Raw genomic sequence first — 22,807 nt, 5'->3', positions numbered from 1 at the left:
CAGGACGACTCAAAGCTGATACAGACATCCCCAGGACGACTCAAAGCTGATACAGACATCCCCAGGACGACTCAAAGCTGATACAGACATCCCCAGGACGACTCAAAGCTGATACAGACATCCCCAGGACGACTCAAAGCTGATACAGACATCCCCAGGACGACTCAAAGCTGATACAGACATCCCCAGGACGACTCAAAGCTGATACAGACGTCCCCAGGACGACTCAAAGCTGATACAGACATCCCCAGGACGACTCAAAGCTGATACAGACGTCCCCAGGACGACTCAAAGCTGATACAGACGTCCCCAGGACGACTCAAAGCTGTAATCGCCACTAAAAGTGCTTCTATAAAGTATTGACTCAGGGGTGTGAATACTTAAATACATAAGTATTATATTTCTGTATTTCATTTTCAATACATGTGCAAAAGAAAACATTTTCTGAAGGCTCTGTATATGCATATTGCTATTGATATGTTTAAAAAAATATATATATTTCTATTGCAATTTATTAATATTAAGGCAGGTAATAACTGAATTATGCATTCATGTACTATCTTTATGGCTTGCTATTATTTGCTATTTCTGTCTCCCTGCAGAAAAATATACACAGTCAAAAGTTTGGACAAACCTACCTACTATTTTTACTATTTTTTAATAATAGTGAAGACATCAAAACTATGAAATAACACATATGGAATCATGTAGTAAACAAAAAAGTGTAAAACAAATCAAAATGTATTTTAGATTTGAGATTCTTGGCATACTCTCAATCACACTCTTGGCATACTCTCAACCAGCTTCACCTTGAATGCTTTTCCAACAGTCTTGAAGGAGTTCCCACATATGCTGAGCACCTGTTGGCTGTTTTCCTGTCACTCTGCGGTCCAACTCATCCCAAACCATCCCAATTGGGTTCAGGTCATCTGGTGCAGCACTCCATCACTCTCCTTATTGGTCAAATAGCCCTTACACAGCCTGGATGTGCGTTGGGTCATTGTCCTGTTAAAAAACAGGACAAGCGCAAACCAGATGGGATGGCGTATCGCTGCAGAATGCTGTGGTAGCCATGCTGGTTAAGTGTGCCTTGAATTCTAAATAAATCACAGACAGTGTCACCAGCAAAGCATCCCCACATCATCACAAATTTTCCTCCATGCTTCACAGTGGGAACCATATATGAGGAGATCATCCGTTCACGTACTCTGCATCTCACAAAGACACAGCGGTTGGAACCAAAAATCTGACATTTCATTTCTCGTGTTTCTTGGCCCAAGCAAGTCTCTTCTTATTATTAGTGTCCTTTAGTTGTGGTTTCTTTGCAGGAATTCCACCATGAAGGCCTTATTCACGCAGTCTCCTCTGAACAGTTGATGTTGCATTGTGTCTGTCACTTGAACTCTGTGAAGAATTGATTTGGGCAGCAATTTCTGAGGCTGGTAACTCTAATGAACTTATCCTCTGCAGCAGAGGTAACTGTGGGTCTTCCTTTCCTGTGGCCGCCCTCGTGAGAGCCAGTTTCATCCCAGCGCTTGATGGTTTTTGTGACTGCACTTTAAGAAACTTTAGAAGTTCTTGAAATGTTTCGGATTGACTGACCATCATGTCTGAAAGTAATGAGGGTCTGTCGTTTCTCTTTGCTTATTTGAGCTGTTCTTGCAATAATATGGACTTAGTCTTTTACCAAATAGGGCAATCTTCTATATACCACCCCTACCTTGTCACAACACAACTTATTGGATAAAACACATTAAAAAGGAAAGAAATTCCACAAATTAACTTAACTAGGCACACCTGTTAATTGAAATGCATTCCAGGTGACTGCCTCATGAAGCTAGTTGAGAGAATGCAAAGAGTGTGTAAAGCTGTCATCAAGGCAAAGTGTGGCTTTACTTTGATTTGATTTGTTTAACACTTTTTTGGTTACTACATGATTCCATAAGTGTTATATCACAGTTTTGATGTCTTCTCTATTATTCTACAATGTAGAAAATAGTAAAAATAAAGAAAAACCCTTGAATGAGTAGGTGTGTCCAAACTTTTGACTGGTACTGTATACACAGTGCAAATGAAAATATTCAGACCCCTTGACTTTTTCTACATTTTGTTACATTAGAGCCTTATTCTAAAATGTATTCAATTGTTTTTTCCCCCTCATCTACACACAATACCCAATAATGATAAAGCCTAAACAGGTTTATAGATTTTTTTGCAAATGTATTAAAAATAAAAAACTGAAATACCTTATTTACATGTAAGTATTCAGACACTTTGCTATGAGACTCTAAATAAATTGAACTCAGGTGCATCCTGTTTCCAAATATCATCCTTGAGATGTTCCTACAACTTGATTGGATTCCACCTGTGGTAAATTCAATTGATTGGACATGATTTGGAAAGGCACACACCTGTCTATTTAAGGTCCCACATTTGACAGTGCATGTCAGAGCAAAAACCAAGCCACGAGATCGAAGGAATTGTCCATAGAATTGTCCATAGAGCGCCGATACAGGATTGTGTCGAGGTACCAAAACATTTCTGCAGCATTGAAGGCCCAAAGTAGCCACCATCATTCTTAAATGGAAGAAGTTTGGAACCACCAACACTCTTCCTAGAGCTGGCCGCCCAGACAAACTGAGCAATCGGGGGAGAAGGGCCTTAGTCAGGGAGTTGACCAAGAACCCGATGGTCACTGACAGAACTCTAGAGTTCCTCTGTGGAGATAGGAGAACCTTCCAGAAGGACAATCATCTCTGCAGCACTCCACCAATACAGCTTATGATAGAGTGGCCAGACAGAAGCCACTCCTCAGTAAAAGGCACATGACAGCCACTTGGAGTCTGCCAAAAGGCCCCTAAAGGACTCTCAAACCATGAGAACAAGATTATCTTGCCTGATGAAACCAAGATTGAACTCTTTCACCTGAATGCCAAGTATCACATCTGGAGGAAACCTGGCACCATCCCTACAGTAAAGCATGGTGGTGGCAGCATCATGCTGTGGAGATTTTTTGCAGCGGCGGGGACTGGGAGACTAGTCAGGATTGAGGGAAAGATGAACGGAGAAAAGTACAGTGAGATCCTTGATAAAAAAAACTTCTACAGAGAGCTCAGGACCTCAGACTGGGGCAAGGATCACCTACCAACAGGACAATGATCCTAAGCACACAGCCAAGACAATGCAGGAGTGGCTATAGGAAAAGTATCTGAATGTCTTTGAGTGGCCCAGCTCGAGTCCGGACTAGAACCCGATCGAACATCTCTGGATAGACCTGAAAATAGCTGTGCAGCGATGCTCCCCATCCAACCTGACAGAACTTGAGAGGATCTGCAGAGAAGAATGGGAGAAACTCCCCAAATACAGGTGTGCCAAGCTTGTAGCATCATACCCAAGAAGATTTGAGGCTGTAATCGCTGCCAAAGGCTATTCAACAAAGTACTGAGTAAAGGGTCTGAATACTTACTGTATGTACATGTAATATTTATTTTTTATACACACACACCAATAAACCTTTTGCTGTGTTGTTATGGGGTATTGTGTAGATTGATAAGGGGAAAAAATACAATTGAAGGCTGTAACAAAATGTGGAAAAAGTCAAGGGGTCTGAATACTTTCCGAATGCACTGTATCAAGACTATAACTGTAAGGGCACAAGGTAAAGACCCAAATGCAGACAGGAGGCAGATGGTTGAGCTCTGTTATTTATTCCACCAAAAGGGGTAGGCAAAAGGGAGGTCGGGGACAGGCAGGGGTTCAGTGAACAGGTCCGAGTCCAAACAGTACAAGGGGATAGGCAGGCTCGAGGTCAGAGCAGGCAGAGTGGTCAGGCAGGCTCGAGGTCAGAGCAGGCAGAGTGGTCAGGCAGGCTCGAGGTCAGAGCAGGCAGACAGAGTGGTCAGGCAGGCAGAGTGGTCAGGCAGGCAGAGTGGTCAGGCAGGCTCGAGGTTGAGCAGGCAGAGTGGTCAGGCAGGCAGAGAGGTCAGGCAGGCTCGAGGTCAGAGCAGGCAGACAGAGTGGTCAGGCAGGCAGAGTGGTCAGGCAGGCAGAGTGGTCAGGCAGGCAGAGTGGTCAGGCAGGCAGAGTGGTCAGGCAGGCAGAGTGGTCAGGCAGGCAGAGTGGTCAGGCAGGCTCGAGGTCAGGTCAGGCAGGCTCGAGGTCAGGTCAGGCAGGCAGAGTGGTCAGGCAGGCAGAGTGGTCAGGCAGGCAGAGTGGTCAGGCAGGCAGAGTGGTCAGGCAGGCTCGAGGTCAGGCAGGCAGAGAGGTCAGGCAGGCAGAGAGGTCAGAGCAGGCAGAGTGGTCAGAGCAGGCAGAGTGGTCAGAGCAGGCAGAGTGGTCAGAGCAGGCAGAGTGGTCAGAGCAGGCAGAGAGGTCAGGCAGGCTCGAGGTCAGAGCAGGCAGAGTGGTCAGGCAGGCTCGAGGTCAGAGCAGGCAGAGTGGTCAGAGCAGGCAGAGTGGTCAGAGCAGGCAGAGTGGTCAGAGCAGGCAGAGTGGTCAGAGCAGGCAGAGTGGTCAGGCAGGCTCGAGGTCAGAGCAGGCAGAGTGGTCAGGCAGGCTCGAGGACAGAGCATGCAGAGTGGTCAGGCAGGCTCGAGGTCAGAGCAGGCAGAGTGGTCAGGCAGGCTCGAGGTCAGAGCAGGCAGAGTGGTCAGGCAGGCTCGAGGTCAGAGCAGGCAGAGTGGTCAGGCAGGCTCGAGGTCAGAGCAGGCAGAGTGGTCAGGCAGGCTCGAGGTCAGAGCAGGCAGAGTGGTCAGGCAGGCTCGAGGTCAGAGCAGGCAGAGTGGTCAGGCAGGCTCGAGGTCAGAGCAGGCAGAGTGGTCAGGCAGGCTCGAGGTCAGAGCAGGCAGAGTGGTCAGGCAGGCTCGAGGTCAGAGCAGGCAGAGTGGTCAGGCAGGCTCGAGGTCAGAGCAGGCAGAGTGGTCAGGCAGGCTCGAGGTCAGAGCAGGCAGACAGAGTGGTCAGGCAGGCAGAGTGGTCAGGCAGGCTCGAGGTCAGAGCAGGCAGAGTGGTCAGGCAGGCTCGAGGTCAGAGCAGGCAGAGTGGTCAGGCAGGCTCGAGGTCAGAGCAGGCAGAGTGGTCAGGCAGGCTCGAGGTCAGGCAGGCTCGAGGTCAGGCAGGCTCGAGGTCAGAGCAGGCAGAGTGGTCAGGCAGGCTCGAGGTCAGAGCAGGTAGAGTGGTCAGGCAGGCAGAGTGGTCGAGCAGGCAGAGAGGTCAGGCAGGCAGAGAGGTCAGGCAGGCAGAGAGGTCAGGCAGGCGTATTCAGCATCAGGACAAGCAAGGGTCAAAACCAGGAGTGCTAGGAAAAAAACAGAGACTGGGACAAATAGGAGCTCGGCGAAACGCTGGTTGACTTGGCAAAACAAGACAAAATGGCACAGAGAGACAGGAAACACAGGGATTAAAATACACAGGGGACTAATGGGGAAAACAGGAGACACCTGGAGGTGGGTGGAGAACAATCACCAAGACAGGTGAAACAGATCAGGGCATGACAATAACTACCAATTGGATATCATGAAATTGAGGCGAAAAGGGGTAAAAAGTACAACAACAAAAAATCTAATTTTATGCACTCTGGACATGCTTTGGTAGTACCTAACTTGCTAACTATTATCAGTTCATAATGGCCTGGTACTCAGGGCTCTATTTTCCCTCTAACCACTCTGACATCAATGTAAATGCTTTCGAAAATCACATTCAACACTTATCATGAAAACAGTAGGCCTATCATACTTTTAAAACTCACCTCACTGTGATGATCAATTTGAAGAAAGAGGTTCAACAGCAAGTTGAAACAGTGTAAAATATGTTTGTTGTTTCAAAGCCTAATACAACGAAATGGACAGTGCTTTCTGAGGTGATGATTCATTTCAATTCCCCCATATGCATATTAGAGCTTATGCATATGTATAGGCTTATGAGCCCAAGCCCCCCACCAAAGAAAACAGAATTAAAATGTTGATTGTGCCGTTATACAATACGAAGCCTACCACATATTATGCATAGCATAAAAACATAAAACTAAACTGATTTAAGATGTAATTGGTACAGCCTTTGAGTGTGGACTGTATTATTATGCTTACTGGATGAACTGGTTACCTTATGGCCCAAAATGTCTATCCATGAGTCTGGGAGAGAACGTATAGCCAGCCCTAGGCGATGCTGCTGGTTCATTGATTGTGCCGAGCGGTTTACAGTTGGCCTACAATTAGTGAATTTGTATTTGATTTTGATTAGCCTAGTAGGCATTACCTTTAGCTATACAGCATATCTCACCACCATGCGTTTCCATCTCCTCTCTCCTTTATTCCTTTCTCAAGCGCGCAGACGGGCTGTCAACAGTTTAGTGAAATTTGTTTAGTTGTGAAAACATGTTCCTATCGATGTTCCCGAACGGATTTTACTTGGTTTTCCAAATTAAGCACTTGCTAGCTGCAGGATCAAGGTTGGAGAGCCCATGGCATACAGAATTTGTGCTGAATATCCCTTGTCAGGCAGCGAAAAAATGCTCCTCAAACAGTGGTTGATGTGTGGAGTGAAACAAGGGTTCTTATATTTATTTCTCAGCTGCTCATATTAAGCACATGCTCCGCTATAACACCGAAGTCGCCTACAAAACTGATTGGCGGGAAAGCACGCGGCCTCCATTCACTATTCTATGTCTTTTGTCCCCTGCCCATTTGATAATGGGACATTCTAAATCGAAACTAATTGTACATATTAGTAAAGGCAAGCAGTAGCGGTGCGTGCGTAAAATCACTGGGGAAGCCAAAAAGCCACATTATGTGATGTGATAGTTGCGTTGTTTGCTCAATAACCTGTTAATTAATATGTTGGCAACGGTGATATATAGGCCTAAAGGCCGAGACAATAAGAAGTCACAGTGGCAGAATAAATTCAACCACACATGTGTTTTTTTTTTTTTTTTTTAAACACTGAAGACAAGATTACATTGAGAATAGTCTGATGGGTGAAAATATGATCACTTGATGAGAGAACAGCTGCGCAGCCTGAGGCAAGGAACAGAGCAAGTATTTTTTGCTACTTTCTCAAATCATCAATACCCTATAGTCTCTTCATGCAGCCCATGTCTGTTCTGATTTCTAAGACATTCTAAGGTTTGTATCATTCACAACTAAGGTTGACAAATAACTAAATCTAGCATATAGGACTTCTTTAAAATAATAACTTTTACGCTCAACATAGCCACTTCACAGGACGTATGCGCTCATCTTGAACAAGCCCACAGCCTATGTGTCACGCCCTGACCTTAGAGAGCCTTTTTATTTCTCTATTTGTTTAGTAGGTCAGGGTGTGATTTGGGTGGGCATTCTAGTTTTCTATTTCTTTGTTGGCCGGGTAGGGTTCCCAATCAGAGGCAGCTGTCTATCGTTGTCTCTGATTGGGAATCATACTTAGGCAGCCTGTTTTCCACCCTAGTTTGTGGGATCTTGTCTTTGGATAGTTGCTGTTTAGCGCTACAGAGCTTTCCGGTCGTTAATATTTTGTGTTTTTTTTGGTGTTCATTTAATAAAGTACGATGAACACTTTCCACGCTGCGCATTGGTCTCACTCATTCAACGACGGACGTAACACTATGACATGGAGCATAGCCATATGACTAACATACAGGTGGCCAACTCATATTATGTTCTTCTGAAATACATTTCTTCATTACATTTCTTCATATCATAATGTTTCTTTAGACCCGACTAAAATATATAATGGATTTATTTTGATGGTGTATATTAATTACATTTATTTGTTGTACTTTTTAAAATGTAGATGTTCCAAAGGCACGCATCAGCATCAGCAGTTTATATGTGTGGAGGCCTGGAGATGCTCAACATGTTTATATTAAATAACGGTCAATTAGCATGAGACCAGCAGTCTTTTGCATGAAAATAACCGGCTGACAATATTTAATGACCGCCACAGCCCTAAATATGATAAAGACCTTACAGATCTTTGAAGTGTCTTCATCAGTATAAAAATGTGAAAGACCTGTTAATGTTTTGTTGTCATTTGATAATTTGCAAAGAAAAGATAAAGCCCTTGAAACTTAACAATCATGTCTTGATAAAGAAATGTTGTAGTTATTGTACGGTATTAATTTTAATAACTATTTTCTCACATCCTTTGTTATAGCATAAGTGTACATTTGACCATTTTAAGTTACCAATGAGGAGTTTATCAGCACACCATATAGGAGCAGGGAATATACAAAAAGAGGGATTCCCATTTACAGTATTTAAACTAGAGGTCGACCGATTAATCGGAATGGCCTATTAATTAGGGTCGATTTCAAGTTTTCATAACAATCGGAAATCGGTATTTTTGGGCGCCGATTTGCCGATTTGTTTTATTTTTTTATAACTATATTTAACTAGGCAAGTCAGTTAGAAACATTCTTATTTTCAATGATGGCCTAGGAACGGTGGATTAACTGCCTTGTTCAGGGGCAGAACGACAGATTTTCACCTTGTCAGCTTGGTGGAACTAATCTTGCAACCTTACAGTTAACTAGTCCAACGCAATAACGACCTGCCTCTCTCTCGTTGCACTCCACAATGAGGCTGCCTGTTACACGAAAGCAGTAAGCCAAGGTAAGTTGCTAGCTAGCATTAAACTTATCTTGTAAAAAAACAATCAATCATAATCACTAGTTAACTACACATGCTTGATGATATTACTAGATATTATCTAGCGTGTCCTGCGTTGCATATAATCTGACTAAGCATACAAGTATCTAACTACATGACTGAGCAGTGGTAGGCAGAAACAGACGCGTAAACATTCATTCAAACAGCACTTTTGTGCGTTTTGCCAGCAGCTTTTCGTTGTGCGTCAAGCATTGCGCTATTTATGACTTCAAGCCTATCAACTCCCGAGATGCGGCTGGTGTAACCGAAGTGAAATGGCTAGCTAGTTAGCGCGTGCTAATAGCGTTTGAAATGTCACTCGCTCTGAGCCTTCTAGTAGTTGTTTCCCTTGCACTGCATGGGTAACACTGCTTCGGTGGTGGCTGTTGTCGTTGTGTTGCTGGTTCGAGCCCAGGGAGGCGCGAGGAGAGGGACGGAAGCTATACTGTTACACTGGCAACACTAAAGTGCCTATAAGAACATCCAATAGTCAAAGGTTAATGAAATAGAAATGGTATAGAGGGAAATAGTCCTATAATTCCTATAATAACTACAACCTAAAACTTCTTACCTGGGAATATTGAAGACTCATGTTAAAAGGAACCACCAGCTTTCATATGTTCTCATGTTCTGAGCAAGGAACTGAAACGTTAGCTTTCTTACATATTGCACTTTTACTTTCTTCTCCAACACTTTGTTTTTGCATTATTTAAACCAAATTGAACATGTTTCATTATTTACTTGAGGCTAAATTGATTTGATTTATGTATTATATTAAGTTAAAATTAGTATTCAATAATCGGTATCGGTATCGGCGTTGAAAAATCATAATTTAAACTCTAGAAGAAGGGATTTATAAAGTATTTAAACTCCAGAAGAAGGGATCTATATAGTATTTAAACTCTAGAAGGGATCTATAAAGTATTTAAACTCTAGAAGAAGGGATATATTCACTATTTAAACTCTAGAAGAAGGGATCTATATAGTATTTCAACTCTAGAAGAAGGGATCTATAAAGTATTTAAACTCTAGAAGGGATATATTCACTATTTAAACTCTAGAAGAAGGGATATATTCACTATTTAAACTCTAGAAGAAGGGATATATTCACTATTTAAACTCTAGAAGAAGGGAACTATATAGTATTTCAACTCTAGAAGAAGGGATATATTCACTATTTAAACTCTAGAAGAAGGGATATATTCACTATTTAAACTCTAGAAGAAGGGATCTATATAGTATTTCAACTCTAGAAGAAGGGATATATTCACTATTTAAACTCTAGAAGAAGGGATATATTCACTATTTAAACTCTAGAAGAAGGGATATATTCACTATTTAAACTCTAGAAGAAGGGAACTATATAGTATTTCAACTCTAGAAGAAGGGATCTATATACTATTTAAACTCTAGAAGGGATCTATAAAGTATTTAAACTCTAGAAGAAGGGATATATTCACTATTTAAACTCTAGAAGAAGGGATCTATATAGTATTTAAACTCTAGAAGGGATCTATAAAGTATTTAAACTCTAGAAGAAGGGATATATTCACTATTTAAACTCTAGAAGAAGGGATCTATATAGTATTTAAACTCTAGAAGGGATCTATAAAGTATTTAAACTCCAGAAGAAGGGATCTATATAGTATTTAAACTCTAGAAGGGATCTATAAAGTATTTAAACTCTAGAAGAAGGGATATATTCACTATTTAAACTCTAGAAGAAGGGATCTATATAGTATTTAAACTCTAGAAGGGATCTATAAAGTATTTAAACTCCAGAAGAAGGGATCTATATAGTATTTAAACTCTAGAAGGGATCTATAAAGTATTTAAACTCTAGAAGAAGGGATATATTCACTATTTAAACTCTAGAAGAAGGGATCTATATAGTATTTAAACTCTAGAAGGGATCTATAAAGTATTTAAACTCCAGAAGAAGGGATCTATATAGTATTTCAACTCTAGAAGAAGGGATATATTCACTATTTAAACTCTAGAAGAAGGGATATATTCACTATTTCAACTCTAGAAGAAGGGATCTATATAGTATTTAAACTCTAGAAGGGATCTATAAAGTATTTAAACTCCAGAAGAAGGGATCTATATAGTATTTCAACTCTAGAAGAAGGGATCTATATACTATTTAAACTCTAGAAGGGATCTATAAAGTATTTAAACTCTAGAAGAAGGGATCTATATACTATTTAAACTCTAGAAGGGATCTATAAAGTATTTAAACTCCAGAAGAAGGGATCTATACAGTATTTAAACTCCAAAAGAAGGGATCTATACAGTATTTAAACTCTAGAAGAAGGGATCTATAAAGTATTTAAACTCCAGAAGAAGGGATCTATATAGTATTTAAACTCTAGAAGGGATCTATATAGTATTTAAACTCTAGAAGGGATCTATAAAGTATTTAAACTCTAGAAGAAGGGATCTATATAGTATTTAAACTCCAGAAGAAGGGATCTATATAGTATTTAAACTCTAGAAGGGATCTATATAGTATTTAAACTCTAGAAGAAGGGATCTATATAGTATTTAAACTCTAGAAGGGATCTATACAGTATTTAAACTCCAAAAGAAGGGATCTATACAGTATTTAAACTCCAGAAGAAGGGATCTATATAGTATTTAAACTCCAGAAGAAGGGATCTATATAGTATTTAAACTCTAGAAGGGATCTATATAGTATTTAAACTCTAGAAGGGATCTATAAAGTATTTAAACTCCAAAAGAAGGGATCTATATAGTATTTAAACTCTAGAAGAAGGGATCTATACAGTATTTAAACTCCAAAAGAAGGGATCTATAAAGTATTTAAACTCTAGAAGAAGCGATCTATATAGTATTTAAACTCCAGAAGAAGGGATCTATATAGTATTTAAACTCTAGAAGGGATCTATATAGTATTTAAACTCTAGAAGGGATCTATATAGTATTTAAACTCCAGAAGAAGGGATCTATACAGTATTTAAACTCCAGAAGAAGGGATCTATACAGTATTTAAACTCCAAAAGAAGGGATCTATAAAGTATTTAAACTCTAGAAGAAGGGATCTATATAGTATTTAAACTCCAGAAGAAGGGATCTATATAGTATTTAAACTCTAGAAGGGATCTATATAGTATTTAAACTCTAGAAGGGATCTATACAGTATTTAAACTCCAGAAGAAGGGATCTATACAGTATTTAAACTCCAAAAGAAGGGATCTATAAAGTATTTAAACTCTAGAAGAAGGGATCTATATAGTATTTAAACTCTAGAAGAAGGGATATATTCACTATTTAAACTCTAGAAGAAGGGAACTATATAGTATTTCAACTCTAGAAGAAGGGATCTATATAGTATTTAAACTCTAGAAGGGATCTATATAGTATTTAAACTCTAGAAGGGATCTATATAGTATTTAAACTCCAGAAGAAGGGATCTATATAGTATTTAAACTCTAGAAGGGATCTATAAAGTATTTAAACTCTAGAAGGGATCTATATAGTATTTAAACTCTAGAAGGGATCTATATAGTATTTAAACTCCAGAAGAAGGGATCTATATAGTATTTAAACTCTAGAAGGGATCTATATAGTATTTAAACTCCAAAAGAAGGGATCTATATAGTATTTAAACTCTAGAAGGGATCTATACAGTATTTAAACTCTAGAAGGGATCTATATAGTATTTAAACTCCAAAAGAAGGGATCTATATAGTATTTAAACTCTAGAAGGGATCTATAAAGTATTTAAACTGTAGAAGAAGGGATATATTCACTATTTCAACTCTAGAAGAAGGGATCTATATAGTATTTAAACTCTAGAAGGGATCTATAAAGTATTTAAACTCTAGAAGAAGGGATATATTCACTATTTCAACTCTAGAAGAAGGGATCTATATAGTATTTAAACTCTAGAAGGGATCTATAAAGTATTTAAACTCCAGAATAAGGGATCTATATAGTATTTCAACTCTAGAAGAAGGGATCTATATACTATTTAAACTCTAGAAGGGATCTATAAAGTATTTAAACTCTAGAAGAAGGGATCTATATACTATTTAAACTCTAGAAGAAGGGATCTATACAGTATTTAAACTCCAAAAGAAGGGATCTATAAAGTATTTAAACTCTAGAAGAAGGGATCTATATAGTATTTAAACTCTAGAAGAAGGGATCTATATAGTATTTAAACTCTAGAAGAAGGGATATATTCACTATTTAAACTCTAGAAGAAGGGAACTATATAGTATTTCAACTCTAGAAGAAGGGATCTATATAGTATTTAAACTCTAGAAGAAGGGATATATTCACTATTTAAACTCTAGAAGGGATCTATATAGTATTTAAACTCTAGAAGGGATCTATATAGTATTTAAACTCCAGAAGAAGGGATCTATATAGTATTTAAACTCTAGAAGGGATCTATAAAGTATTTAAACTCTAGAAGGGATCTATATAGTATTTAAACTCTAGAAGGGATCTATATAGTATTTAAACTCCAGAAGAAGGGATCTATATAGTATTTAAACTCTAGAAGGGATCTATATAGTATTTAAACTCTAGAAGGGATCTATATAGTATTTAAACTCTAGAAGAAGGGATCTATAAAGTATTTAAACTCCAGAAGAAGGGATCTATATAGTATTTAAACTCTAGAAGGGATCTATATAGTATTTAAACTCTAGAAGGGATCTATATAGTATTTAAACTCCAAAAGAAGGGATCTATATAGTATTTAAACTCTAGAAGGGATCTATACAGTATTTAAACTCTAGAAGGGATCTATATAGTATTTAAACTCCAAAAGAAGGGATCTATATAGTATTTAAACTCTAGAAGGGATCTATACAGTATTTAAACTCTAGAAGGGAACTATATAGTATTTAAACTCCAGAAGAAGGGATCTATATAGTATTTAAACTCTAGAAGGGATCTATATAGTATTTAAACTCTAGAAGAAGGGATCTATATAGTATTTAAACTCTAGAAGGGATCTATAAAGTATTTAAACTCTAGAAGGGATCTATATAGTATTTAAACTCTAGAAGGGATCTATATAGTATTTAAACTCCAAAAGAAGGGATCTATATAGTATTTAAACTCTAGAAGGGATCTATATAGTATTTAAACTCTAGAAGGGATCTATATAGTATTTAAACTCCAAAAGAAGGGATCTATATAGTATTTAAACTCCAGAAGAAGGGATCTATATAGTATTTAAACTCTAGAAGGGATCTATATAGTATTTAAACTCTAGAAGGGATCTATACAGTATTTAAACTCTAGAAGGGATCTATACAGTATTTAAACTCCAAAAGAAGGGATCTATATAGTATTTAAACTCCAGAAGAAGGGATCTATATAGTATTTAAACTCTAGAAGGGATCTATATAGTATTTAAACTCTAGAAGGGATCTATACAGTATTTAAACTCCAGAAGAAGGGATCTATATAGTATTTAAACTCTAGAAGGGATCTATATAGTATTTAAACTCCAGAAGAAGGGATCTATATAGTATTTAAACTCTAGAAGGGATCTATATAGTATTTAAACTCTAGAAGGGATCTATAAAGTATTTAAACTCCAGAAGAAGGGATCTATATAGTATTTAAACTCTAGAAGGGATCTATAAAGTATTTAAACTCCAGAAGAAGGGATATATTCACTATTTAAACTCTAGAAGAAGGGATCTATACAGTATTTAAACTCTAGAAGGGATCTATAAAGTATTTAAACTCCAGAAGAAGGGATCTAATTAGGCACTACACATAATTCTTATTTAGATCAGTGATACTATCAAGAGCAGTGTGTGGTTTCCTTTTTCCTTCATCAGGTTCTGCATGGCACCTTTATTATTAGACTGTAGTGTTTAGGAGTTTTAGCGAGAGACGAAACAACACCAAAAGAGAAGGTATCTAATTATGCACAAAACAGGACTCACCATACTAGTGTTTTCAACCTTTTCCTCTTGCAAGGTGTTACACAACTCTTGATTAAGTGGTGTTACACAACTCTTGATTAAGTGGTGTTACAATACACCATGTCATGCCTCAGAACACCTTAGGTTGAATGTTTCAGTGCACCTTAAATCTGTCTCATAACCCCTTACACACACGTGCTTCAAAACTCCAGGTTTCCTCTCTTTAAAGTTGGTGTCAGTGCAGTTGCCACTAGTTTGTGTTACAAAACACTGCATTTTAACAGTGTATATAGTGTTATGAACATTCATATCATAACACAACCTAAGCAGGTTCTTCACACACACACATGCGCGCACACACACACACACACACACACACACACACACACACACACACACACACACACACACACACACTGAGACAGCATGAATGTGAATGGCTGGGAATCCATTTTCTCCTCCAGTTGATGACTATAAATATGTAGAATTTGTCCACTCTGTTCTGAAAGGGAGACCCAGTCCACCCTCCACACCCTCTTCAACCCTGTCTAATAAACACAGCATCTCTTCAGGATCAAGATGTGCATCAAATGGGGATGGGCTGAATCAAACCCGGACAGATTGATAGGGTCATGAGTTTTATCATAACATCCTGATCTGCACCGCTCTCCGCTGCTGTCCATCACACCAACGGTGTGCTTCAGAATTGACAGGATCGCCACTAACCGGGGCATCTATCTATCTATTCGTAAATAATCTGCAAATTGTTAAATAGCCTACGACACCTGTTCAGAACTTCAACGCGCAATTCCCAAAGGACATAAACAAGTTCCTCACATCGCTGACCCATTGGCTACAGTCCTTTACTGAGTATGAATTATTGATCAGACAGGTGGAAAATACGGCCCCTCTGGCGTCTCTCGAAGTGGTATGTCACATCACTGACAGAACGCAAAAAAAGTGATGAAAGTGTAGACCACCAAATAAACCGTTTTCAACCGGTAAAATATTATTCCTAATTATACTCACTCAGCCTCGCAGGTGAACCGGAGGAGCGATGTTGCCCGGCATTCCGGTCTCTCTCTCTCTCTCTCTCTCTGCAAGCTCTTCAAATGAGTTCTCTTGGGACAGCGCACGCCTTGGCTTTTGCAAGCATTCTCTGCAAAGATCCGCCCTCCTCACTCACTCACAACCAACCCTCAATTTTCTGCGATATAAAACGCGAAATCAGCATAGCACTGTGCAAAACTGTAGTTTTCCGTTTCTGGAGCAGAAGTAGCGGCTTCTGTTTCTATTTTAGAAGATGCTTCTCGCGCTACCAGGGGCTCATCTCTCGGTTTCCTTTCCTGTCCATCTGTGCTCGCGATTGCTCTGGACCATGTGATGGAGGCAGGAGGTAGGAGGCAGGCGCCCTACCCATTCCCTGACGCGACATCCTCCACATAGCTCCCCCCAATGGACAGCCTAAGAAATTATAAAAAGAGGTCTAAATAAATAATATTGAGAATATGGGGACACGCACAGTATTTCTTGCGAGATGATAATGATCTAAATATAAATTATTCATAATAATAACCTCTGTATTTATTCCTCATCAAGTCTAGAATATTCTCATTGTAAAACATTGGAGCCATGCCACATAAGAGAGGCACTGCTGCCCGGGCTATATAATACATACATAGTGCATGAGCTTGGGTCTAAGTAAGGAAACTATTCATTCACATTGCATGTAGCCCACAGCAAGCTTCCCTTTTTCCATTTATACTGGGCCTTTATGGGGAATGTCCAGTGTGAGAGAAGGAGTGAGTGAAAAAGAGAGGGGGGGAGACCGAGAGAGAGAGGGAGGAAGAGACAGAGAGAGAGAGAGTAGCTCTGTTAAACCAGATATGTAACAGAACAGAGTAGGGAGAGTATTGCACGCTGTCCTAGATGAAAAACAAATCATTCAAGCATGCATCAACATACACAAATATACACACAATTAAGCTAAATATAACTGCTGATTGGCAAAACAGTGATGTATAGGGGCAGTTGGAAATACCCTGATGGATCAAGACTGCTAAGACATGGGTGGTGTAAATGTTGCTCTTGACGTTCGAATGGGCTTGCACTCACATGATGATTGGTTGTCATTGTCAGTGATGTATGCATGCATGCATGTTTGAGGGTGTGTGTGAGATTAGGTGAATGCATGTATGTGTATGTGTGTGTGAGAGAGAGAGAGAAAGGGAGAGATGCTCTCAAGGAGAGAAAAGCCTCCTCCCTTTCTGCTTGTCAGAACTCCTTGTATTGTTGCCGGCCATGCACCCGACTCTTGGGCCTCTGCTACAATGCAGCTCTCCTCAGCGCACCATGGCACTGACTGGCCTGTCACTTCTAGTTAGTGTCTGTGTGGGGAATGGGGATGGGAACAACAGACCCCCACGGCCTATAGGGCCAGACTGGACACACAACAGCCCAGTCACACACACACTCACTCACTCACTCACTCACACACACACACACACACACACACACACACACACACACACACACACACACACACACACACACACACACACACACACACACACACACACACACACACACACACACACACACACAGAGAGAGAGACAAACACACACACACACAGAGAGAGAGACAAACACACTGGGGCGATAAGGAGGTGTCAAAGGATAGCGGCGGTGAAAGGGGAACACAAGGAAACCTCCATTAGTTGTCGTAATAGAGTTCAGCCTTATTCCTGCTGGGCTGAACTGGGCTGCCTGCACCACACTAACACAACAGGCCTGCTTTTTCACTATTTCTAAAGAAACACAAGATTTAAAGAAACGCACAGTTCACAGACATGCTTAAAAAAAAACACAGCTCACAGCCTTGCTTTTAATTAAAGAAACATGTGTTCTATGTAACACATGACTTTGCATTGGGTTATTATTCAACACTAAAAAAGCAGTCTGGTTCGTAATGTCTAGTTGTACTCATTGTATTGACTCACTGTATTGATTAAGAGATAGAGCATCTTTAGCATTGTTCAGTATTCTGAACACACTGACAAAACAGCAAATGATGATGAGGATAGTAACATCTTATAACTTTGTCTCATACTATACTCTTGCTATACTTATATCAGATTACCATCCGAGGCTCCAAAAACACATTATACAACTCAAATCCCTCTAGTAATAGAAAACACATCCTCCACAGTGTAAAACATGTCCCCGCCCACCCGCCTCTAAAATACTAATCAGATATATTTCTAGTTGTATAGCGAGGTGGGCTACTGGGCCTAGGCTGGGCTGAGCGATGTGGGGCGATGGAGAGAGAGGGAGAGGGGGCTTTTAAGGAGTGGAGCGGAGGAGTGTGTGATGTTAAAGATTTATCACGCTTGTGCAGGGACGAGATGGGAACCTACCATGGCAACCAGAACCAACCAGGCTGCTCTTAGAAAGAGACTGCTCTTAAAGGCTTTTCTATTATGGACCAGACCACAATCAGAAAGAGCAGGACAGAGGGCCAAGGTGGAGGAGGAGGAGGGGGAAGAGGAGAGGAGTAGGAGGAAGAGGAGGAGGGGGGGGGGGGGGGAGCAGAGGAGAAGGAGAAGGGGAAGGAGGAGGAGGAGCCAGAGATTGGTATAGATGGAGAATGGAAGGATGAAGGTTCATGGTTAAGGTGGAAGAGTAGAATGGAAGGATGGTCATGGTTAAGATGGAGGAGGAGAATGGAAGGATGAAGGGTCATGGTTAAGGTGGAGAGGGAGAATGGAAGGATGAAGGGTCATGGTTAAGGTGGAGGAGGAGAATGGAAGCATGAAGGGTCATGGTTAAGGTGGAGGAGGAGGAGGAGAATGGAAGGATGAAGGGTCATGGTTAAGGTGGAGGAGGAGGAGAAAGGAAGGATGAAGGGTCATGGTTTAGGTGGAGGAGAATGGAAGGATGAGGGATGAAGTGTCAGGGTTAAAGTGGAGGAGGATAAAGACTAAGAGGAGGAGAAGAAAGAAGAAGAGGGTGGAGAACCTCGGAGAGAGGGTGGAAGAGGAGAAAGACTAGGAGGAGGAGAAGAAAGAAGAAGAGGGTGGAGAACTTGGAGAGAGGGTGGAGGAGGAGAGAAAAGAGGATTGATTGATATAATAATATAATATATGCAATCTAGAAGCTTTTATCCAAAACACTTTACTGCCATGTGAGCATATATTTTACGTACGGGTGATCCCAGGAATCAAACCCGCTACCTTGGTATTACAAGCGACATGCTCTACTAACTGAAATACACAGGACCACAAGCGGCAAGGGAGATAGAGAGAGAGGAGGAGGGAGGAGAGGAGGAGTAAGCAGGAGTGGGCAACTCCAGTCCTCCAGGGCCTGAATGGTGTCACTCTTCTTCTCCATCCCTAGCAAACACAGCTGATTAAACAAACTGCATTCTAAACTGATGATCATGATTAGGTGATTATTGAAGTCAGGTGTGTTAGCTGAGGCTGGAGCAAAACTGTGACACTAATCAGGCCCTCGAGGACTGGAATTGCCCAACCCTGAGGGGGATGGTGGAGAGAATAGAATATGGTGAAATGTATTGATGGAAAATGTGTGAAAAAGGTAAGACACACACACAGAAACACAGGCCCTGCTCTCCTTGTCTACCTCCTGACTGCATCGTCAACCGCAACAGCCTACCTCACAAGGTCGTAAGGTCTAGAAACTGTGCTTGTGAACTCAGTAATAAACCCCTCTAATTATCCAGTGTCTATTTTTATGATCAGTAACACTAAGGACATAGATTTGAGAAATATACACTCATATCCCAAAACTGAAATCTATGAAGGAGGTGTTGCTTTCTATCACTTGTCTTCTCCCTCTCTCTATCCAGTCTTGATACAGTCACAGTATCTTATTGCTGTCTATTACCACATAGTTTTCTACTAGTGGATGTATTTCCCTTCATTCAGAACTGTATATTTTATGATACATCTGATTTACCTTTTTAAATGCCCTTTCAAATCAGAGTTGAAACCTAATTTAACCCTACACACATTTGTGAAATAGTCAGCAGCGTCTTTTAAATGCAGAATAGGACAAACAAGACAAGACACAATAGGCTTGTAAAAAAGGCCATCCTGCTCTTCTCCTCTCTACCTAACTTCCCCTTAAGTCCCATTAGTTTGGCTGCTCAGCCTACCTAAGTTATCCTTCAACCATCATAGCCCTGCCTATCCCAACCAATAAGTGCTTGGAAATGCGCATCTGGACACTGCACCCGCCCACTCAGGTCAGTGTTATCGCCACCCGAAGTTTTCAAAAATATAAATAATAAAGTAAAGTACAAATACTCCAAAAAACGACTCAACCCTTGTGTAGTCTTAACATTCTGTATACTCCCCTTGTGTAGTCTTAACATTCTGTATACTCCCCTTGTGTAGTCTTAACATTCTGTATACTCCCCTTGTGTAGTCTTAACATTCTGTATACTCCCCTTGTGTAGTCTTAACATTCTGTACACTCCCCTTGTGTAGTCTTAACATTCTGTATACTCCCCTTGTGTAGTCTTAACATTCTGTATACTCCCCTTGTGTAGTCTTAACATTCTGTACACTCCCCTTGTGTAGTCTTAACATTCTGTACACTCCCCTTGTGTAGTCTTAACATTCTGTATACTCCCCTTGTGTAGTCTTAACATTCATGCAGAAAGACTGCATTTAATCAGCAGACACCACTGGTTTTTATTAAAACACCACTGTCATAACTGTTTTCTTTACTAAAGTAGAGGTTTATTATTATTATAATTATTGCTAAAGGTACTGCATAGGTGTAAACATGACTTTTTTTTAGCAAGAGATAGTACTTGTATAACCTAAGAAGGTAGCAGACATGTGTTTTTAATGCATTTTATTGAAGGGAAACTATAACGGTCTTGAACTTTTTTGGCAACAGAGTGATATGTTCTTATATACTCCTGCAGCTGTAAGTTTCAATCACCTTCTTCAGGTTGTCCATGCCTCCTTTGTTGTGGTTGTAGTCCAGGATGATGGCTGGCTTCCTGTCCTCCCGATCACTGATCTCAGCCGTTTTGTGCAGTGTGCTCAGGACGACCACATTCTTGTTCCTCTTTGGGAGGTAAGAAACTAGAGTGGTGGTGAGCGTGAAGGCAAACTTTGCTGAGAAGGCCTCTCTCCCTCTTGTTGGGAGGAGTGCAGGGGGGAGCTCGGGCTTGTTCATTCTAACTGTGCCAACCATGGTGATCTTCCTCTTCAGAAGCTGCTGGCTGAGTTCAATCAGTAGCACACATAATCTCCATTTCTCATTGTGTGTATGTGTGTGTTTTTGTGGTGTGTAAATGATTTTACAACTGCCAGGTCAAAAATGACCCAAAGACAATCGTTGTACCCTGGTGGTGTACAGCTTTCATGGAAATATGAACAAAGGAGATGTTTCACTTTTTCTAATGTTGGGGGTCACTCTAGGAAAAGTCATCAAATTTCAAGTTGAAAAAATATAATTTAGGGGCGTTTTCTCTGCTGTTAAACATAGTGGCGGGTCATTTTTTACCCTTAAGACAACACAAGGGTTAAGTAGTACTTTGAAGTATTTTTACTTCAGTACTTTACATCACTGGTGGTGACTGTCAAGAGTACAGTGATGGGCCTCAACATCAGGTTCCAACACTGGACAGCACTACAGAGGGCAGACCCAAACCAATAAGTTCTAAGTATATAGGGGTGAGGGCATGCATAGTGATCAACTGTTTTTTACATGGTCCTACGGATTTAGTGACCAATCGTTTTACAAGGCTAATATTTTACATGAGTTCAACATAAGCAATACGGCCATGAAAAGGATGGAAGGCGTTCTCGACTGTTTGTGTTGGTGTAATAGCGTCAAATGAACAGCGGGTGGCGCCTAAATTACGTAATGGTTTAGGACTCATCGCTCCTCAGTGACTCCAATGAGAGAAATATGCCATTCAGTAGCTGACACTGCGCTAATACTTTACTTTTAGGTTTCACATTTACCAACATTTATTATGAAATTTGTAAACAAATTGTGAAAATATTGAAGCAAAAATATCTCTGCACCTAAAATGTTGAGTAACAAGATATTTAAAACAATATCCTACCACTTTTGCATAATTATGTAGCCTACTCAATATAACATGTTATGAAAAGAGTTCGTATGAAAATTGTGTTTAAACTATTTGGGGGAAAAACATTACAGGGACCAGGTGAGAACACCAGACCAGTGTCACTGGACACTGTTAAATCCAAAGATCCGTTTTTGACACCATCTAGCCTATCCCCCTTCTTGCCCCGCTACACACACACACTCGAGTGCTAGCGGTAGTAGGCTATCAACTCAAGTTACCCCTCTCACACACAAAGCGATCATTTTGGGGAAAGAAAATGCATGGGACGCCAGTGCCTGGAGCTTACAGACACAGTTTTCACCGTTGACCGAGCTTGAAGCCATTCTTTGCACTGAAAGGTCCTTGCCATAGTGAACCAGTCTAGACCGTTGTGTGTGTTTTCATCGTTTCTCGAGTGCTATTTGGGTTTTAATACAATGGGGTGCTGCAGCGGCCGTTGCACGCTCATCTTTCTTTGCACGATCCAGCTGGTGAGTGGCCCGTTATTTCTATAGCCGAATACAAAAAGTGTAATTTGCTCTGTTTCTTGATTTTGTTTAGAAAATTAAATGTTGTTTTGGGTGAAACACATTTCTTAAATATTTGTTTTATCATGCCACGTTATTATGAATTTACTGTAGACACTGACCAGTTTTGCTACCAGTGCTTTCGTGTTGAATTAGTGATAGCTGATGAAGGCAGCTTGATGGCCGGTGAAATACAATTGGCATACAGTAGGCCTATTATGTGGCCAAATATCCACGTGCAGCACACTGTCTGTTTCTTTCCTTCACCTCGTCCGTTCCACGAGGATAGGCTACTTCGCGAGTCGCGAGGGAACATATGGCAAGATTCAAGAGTGGTGTGTGTGCACTCCCTTATCCACAAGCTATAGTTATGTGCAGTTATTGGGCCAGATCAACTCACCACAAATGCAAAATAGCCCCTATGACACTGGTGCAAACATGTCCACGCACCTCTGCTGACCAAACAATTGTACTGTAGCCTACAAGTGTATCCATGTACTGCTATCCAATGTGTACTGTGATTTGTGCGTGACAATTGCCACAGTAGCCTATTGTATTGGTGTTTTGTGCAACATCAGCACCATTGTTTCTTCTCAGCTA

General features: G+C 40.6%; 2 protein-coding genes across 5 annotated transcripts in view; one reads left to right on the top strand and one right to left on the bottom strand.

The window, feature by feature from the left end:
- Nucleotides 1-15,929, bottom strand: part of LOC110491140 — a 106,198-nt gene extending 90,269 nt beyond the window's left edge. Inside the window, exon 1 of the mRNA XM_036947510.1 lies at nucleotides 15,593-15,929. The gene's annotated coding sequence lies outside the window, so the exon portion shown is untranslated. The remainder of the gene's footprint in view (nucleotides 1-15,592) is intronic.
- A 3,164-nt stretch (nucleotides 15,930-19,093) lies between these two features.
- The window catches only part of LOC110492510 (sodium/potassium-transporting ATPase subunit beta-1-interacting protein 4), a 129,278-nt gene continuing 125,564 nt past the window's right edge, over nucleotides 19,094-22,807 (top strand). For 2 of the 4 annotated variants that reach the window (XM_021566897.2, XM_036947507.1), the window contains exon 1: nucleotides 21,861-22,171. In XM_021566897.2, coding sequence (XP_021422572.2) covers nucleotides 22,118-22,171 — 54 coding nt within the window. In that variant the 5' untranslated portion in view covers nucleotides 21,861-22,117. Of the gene's footprint in view, nucleotides 19,160-21,859; nucleotides 22,172-22,807 lie in introns of those variants that run through there. The other 2 variants (XM_036947509.1, XM_036947508.1) reach the window with 2 other exon arrangements.

This window comes from Oncorhynchus mykiss, chromosome 16, assembly GCF_013265735.2.
Source record: "Oncorhynchus mykiss isolate Arlee chromosome 16, USDA_OmykA_1.1, whole genome shotgun sequence".
NCBI classification, from domain to species: Eukaryota; Metazoa; Chordata; class Actinopteri; order Salmoniformes; family Salmonidae; genus Oncorhynchus; species Oncorhynchus mykiss.
Note: the sequence above shows the minus strand (reverse complement) of the source record. Positions and strands in the feature narration are given on the sequence as shown.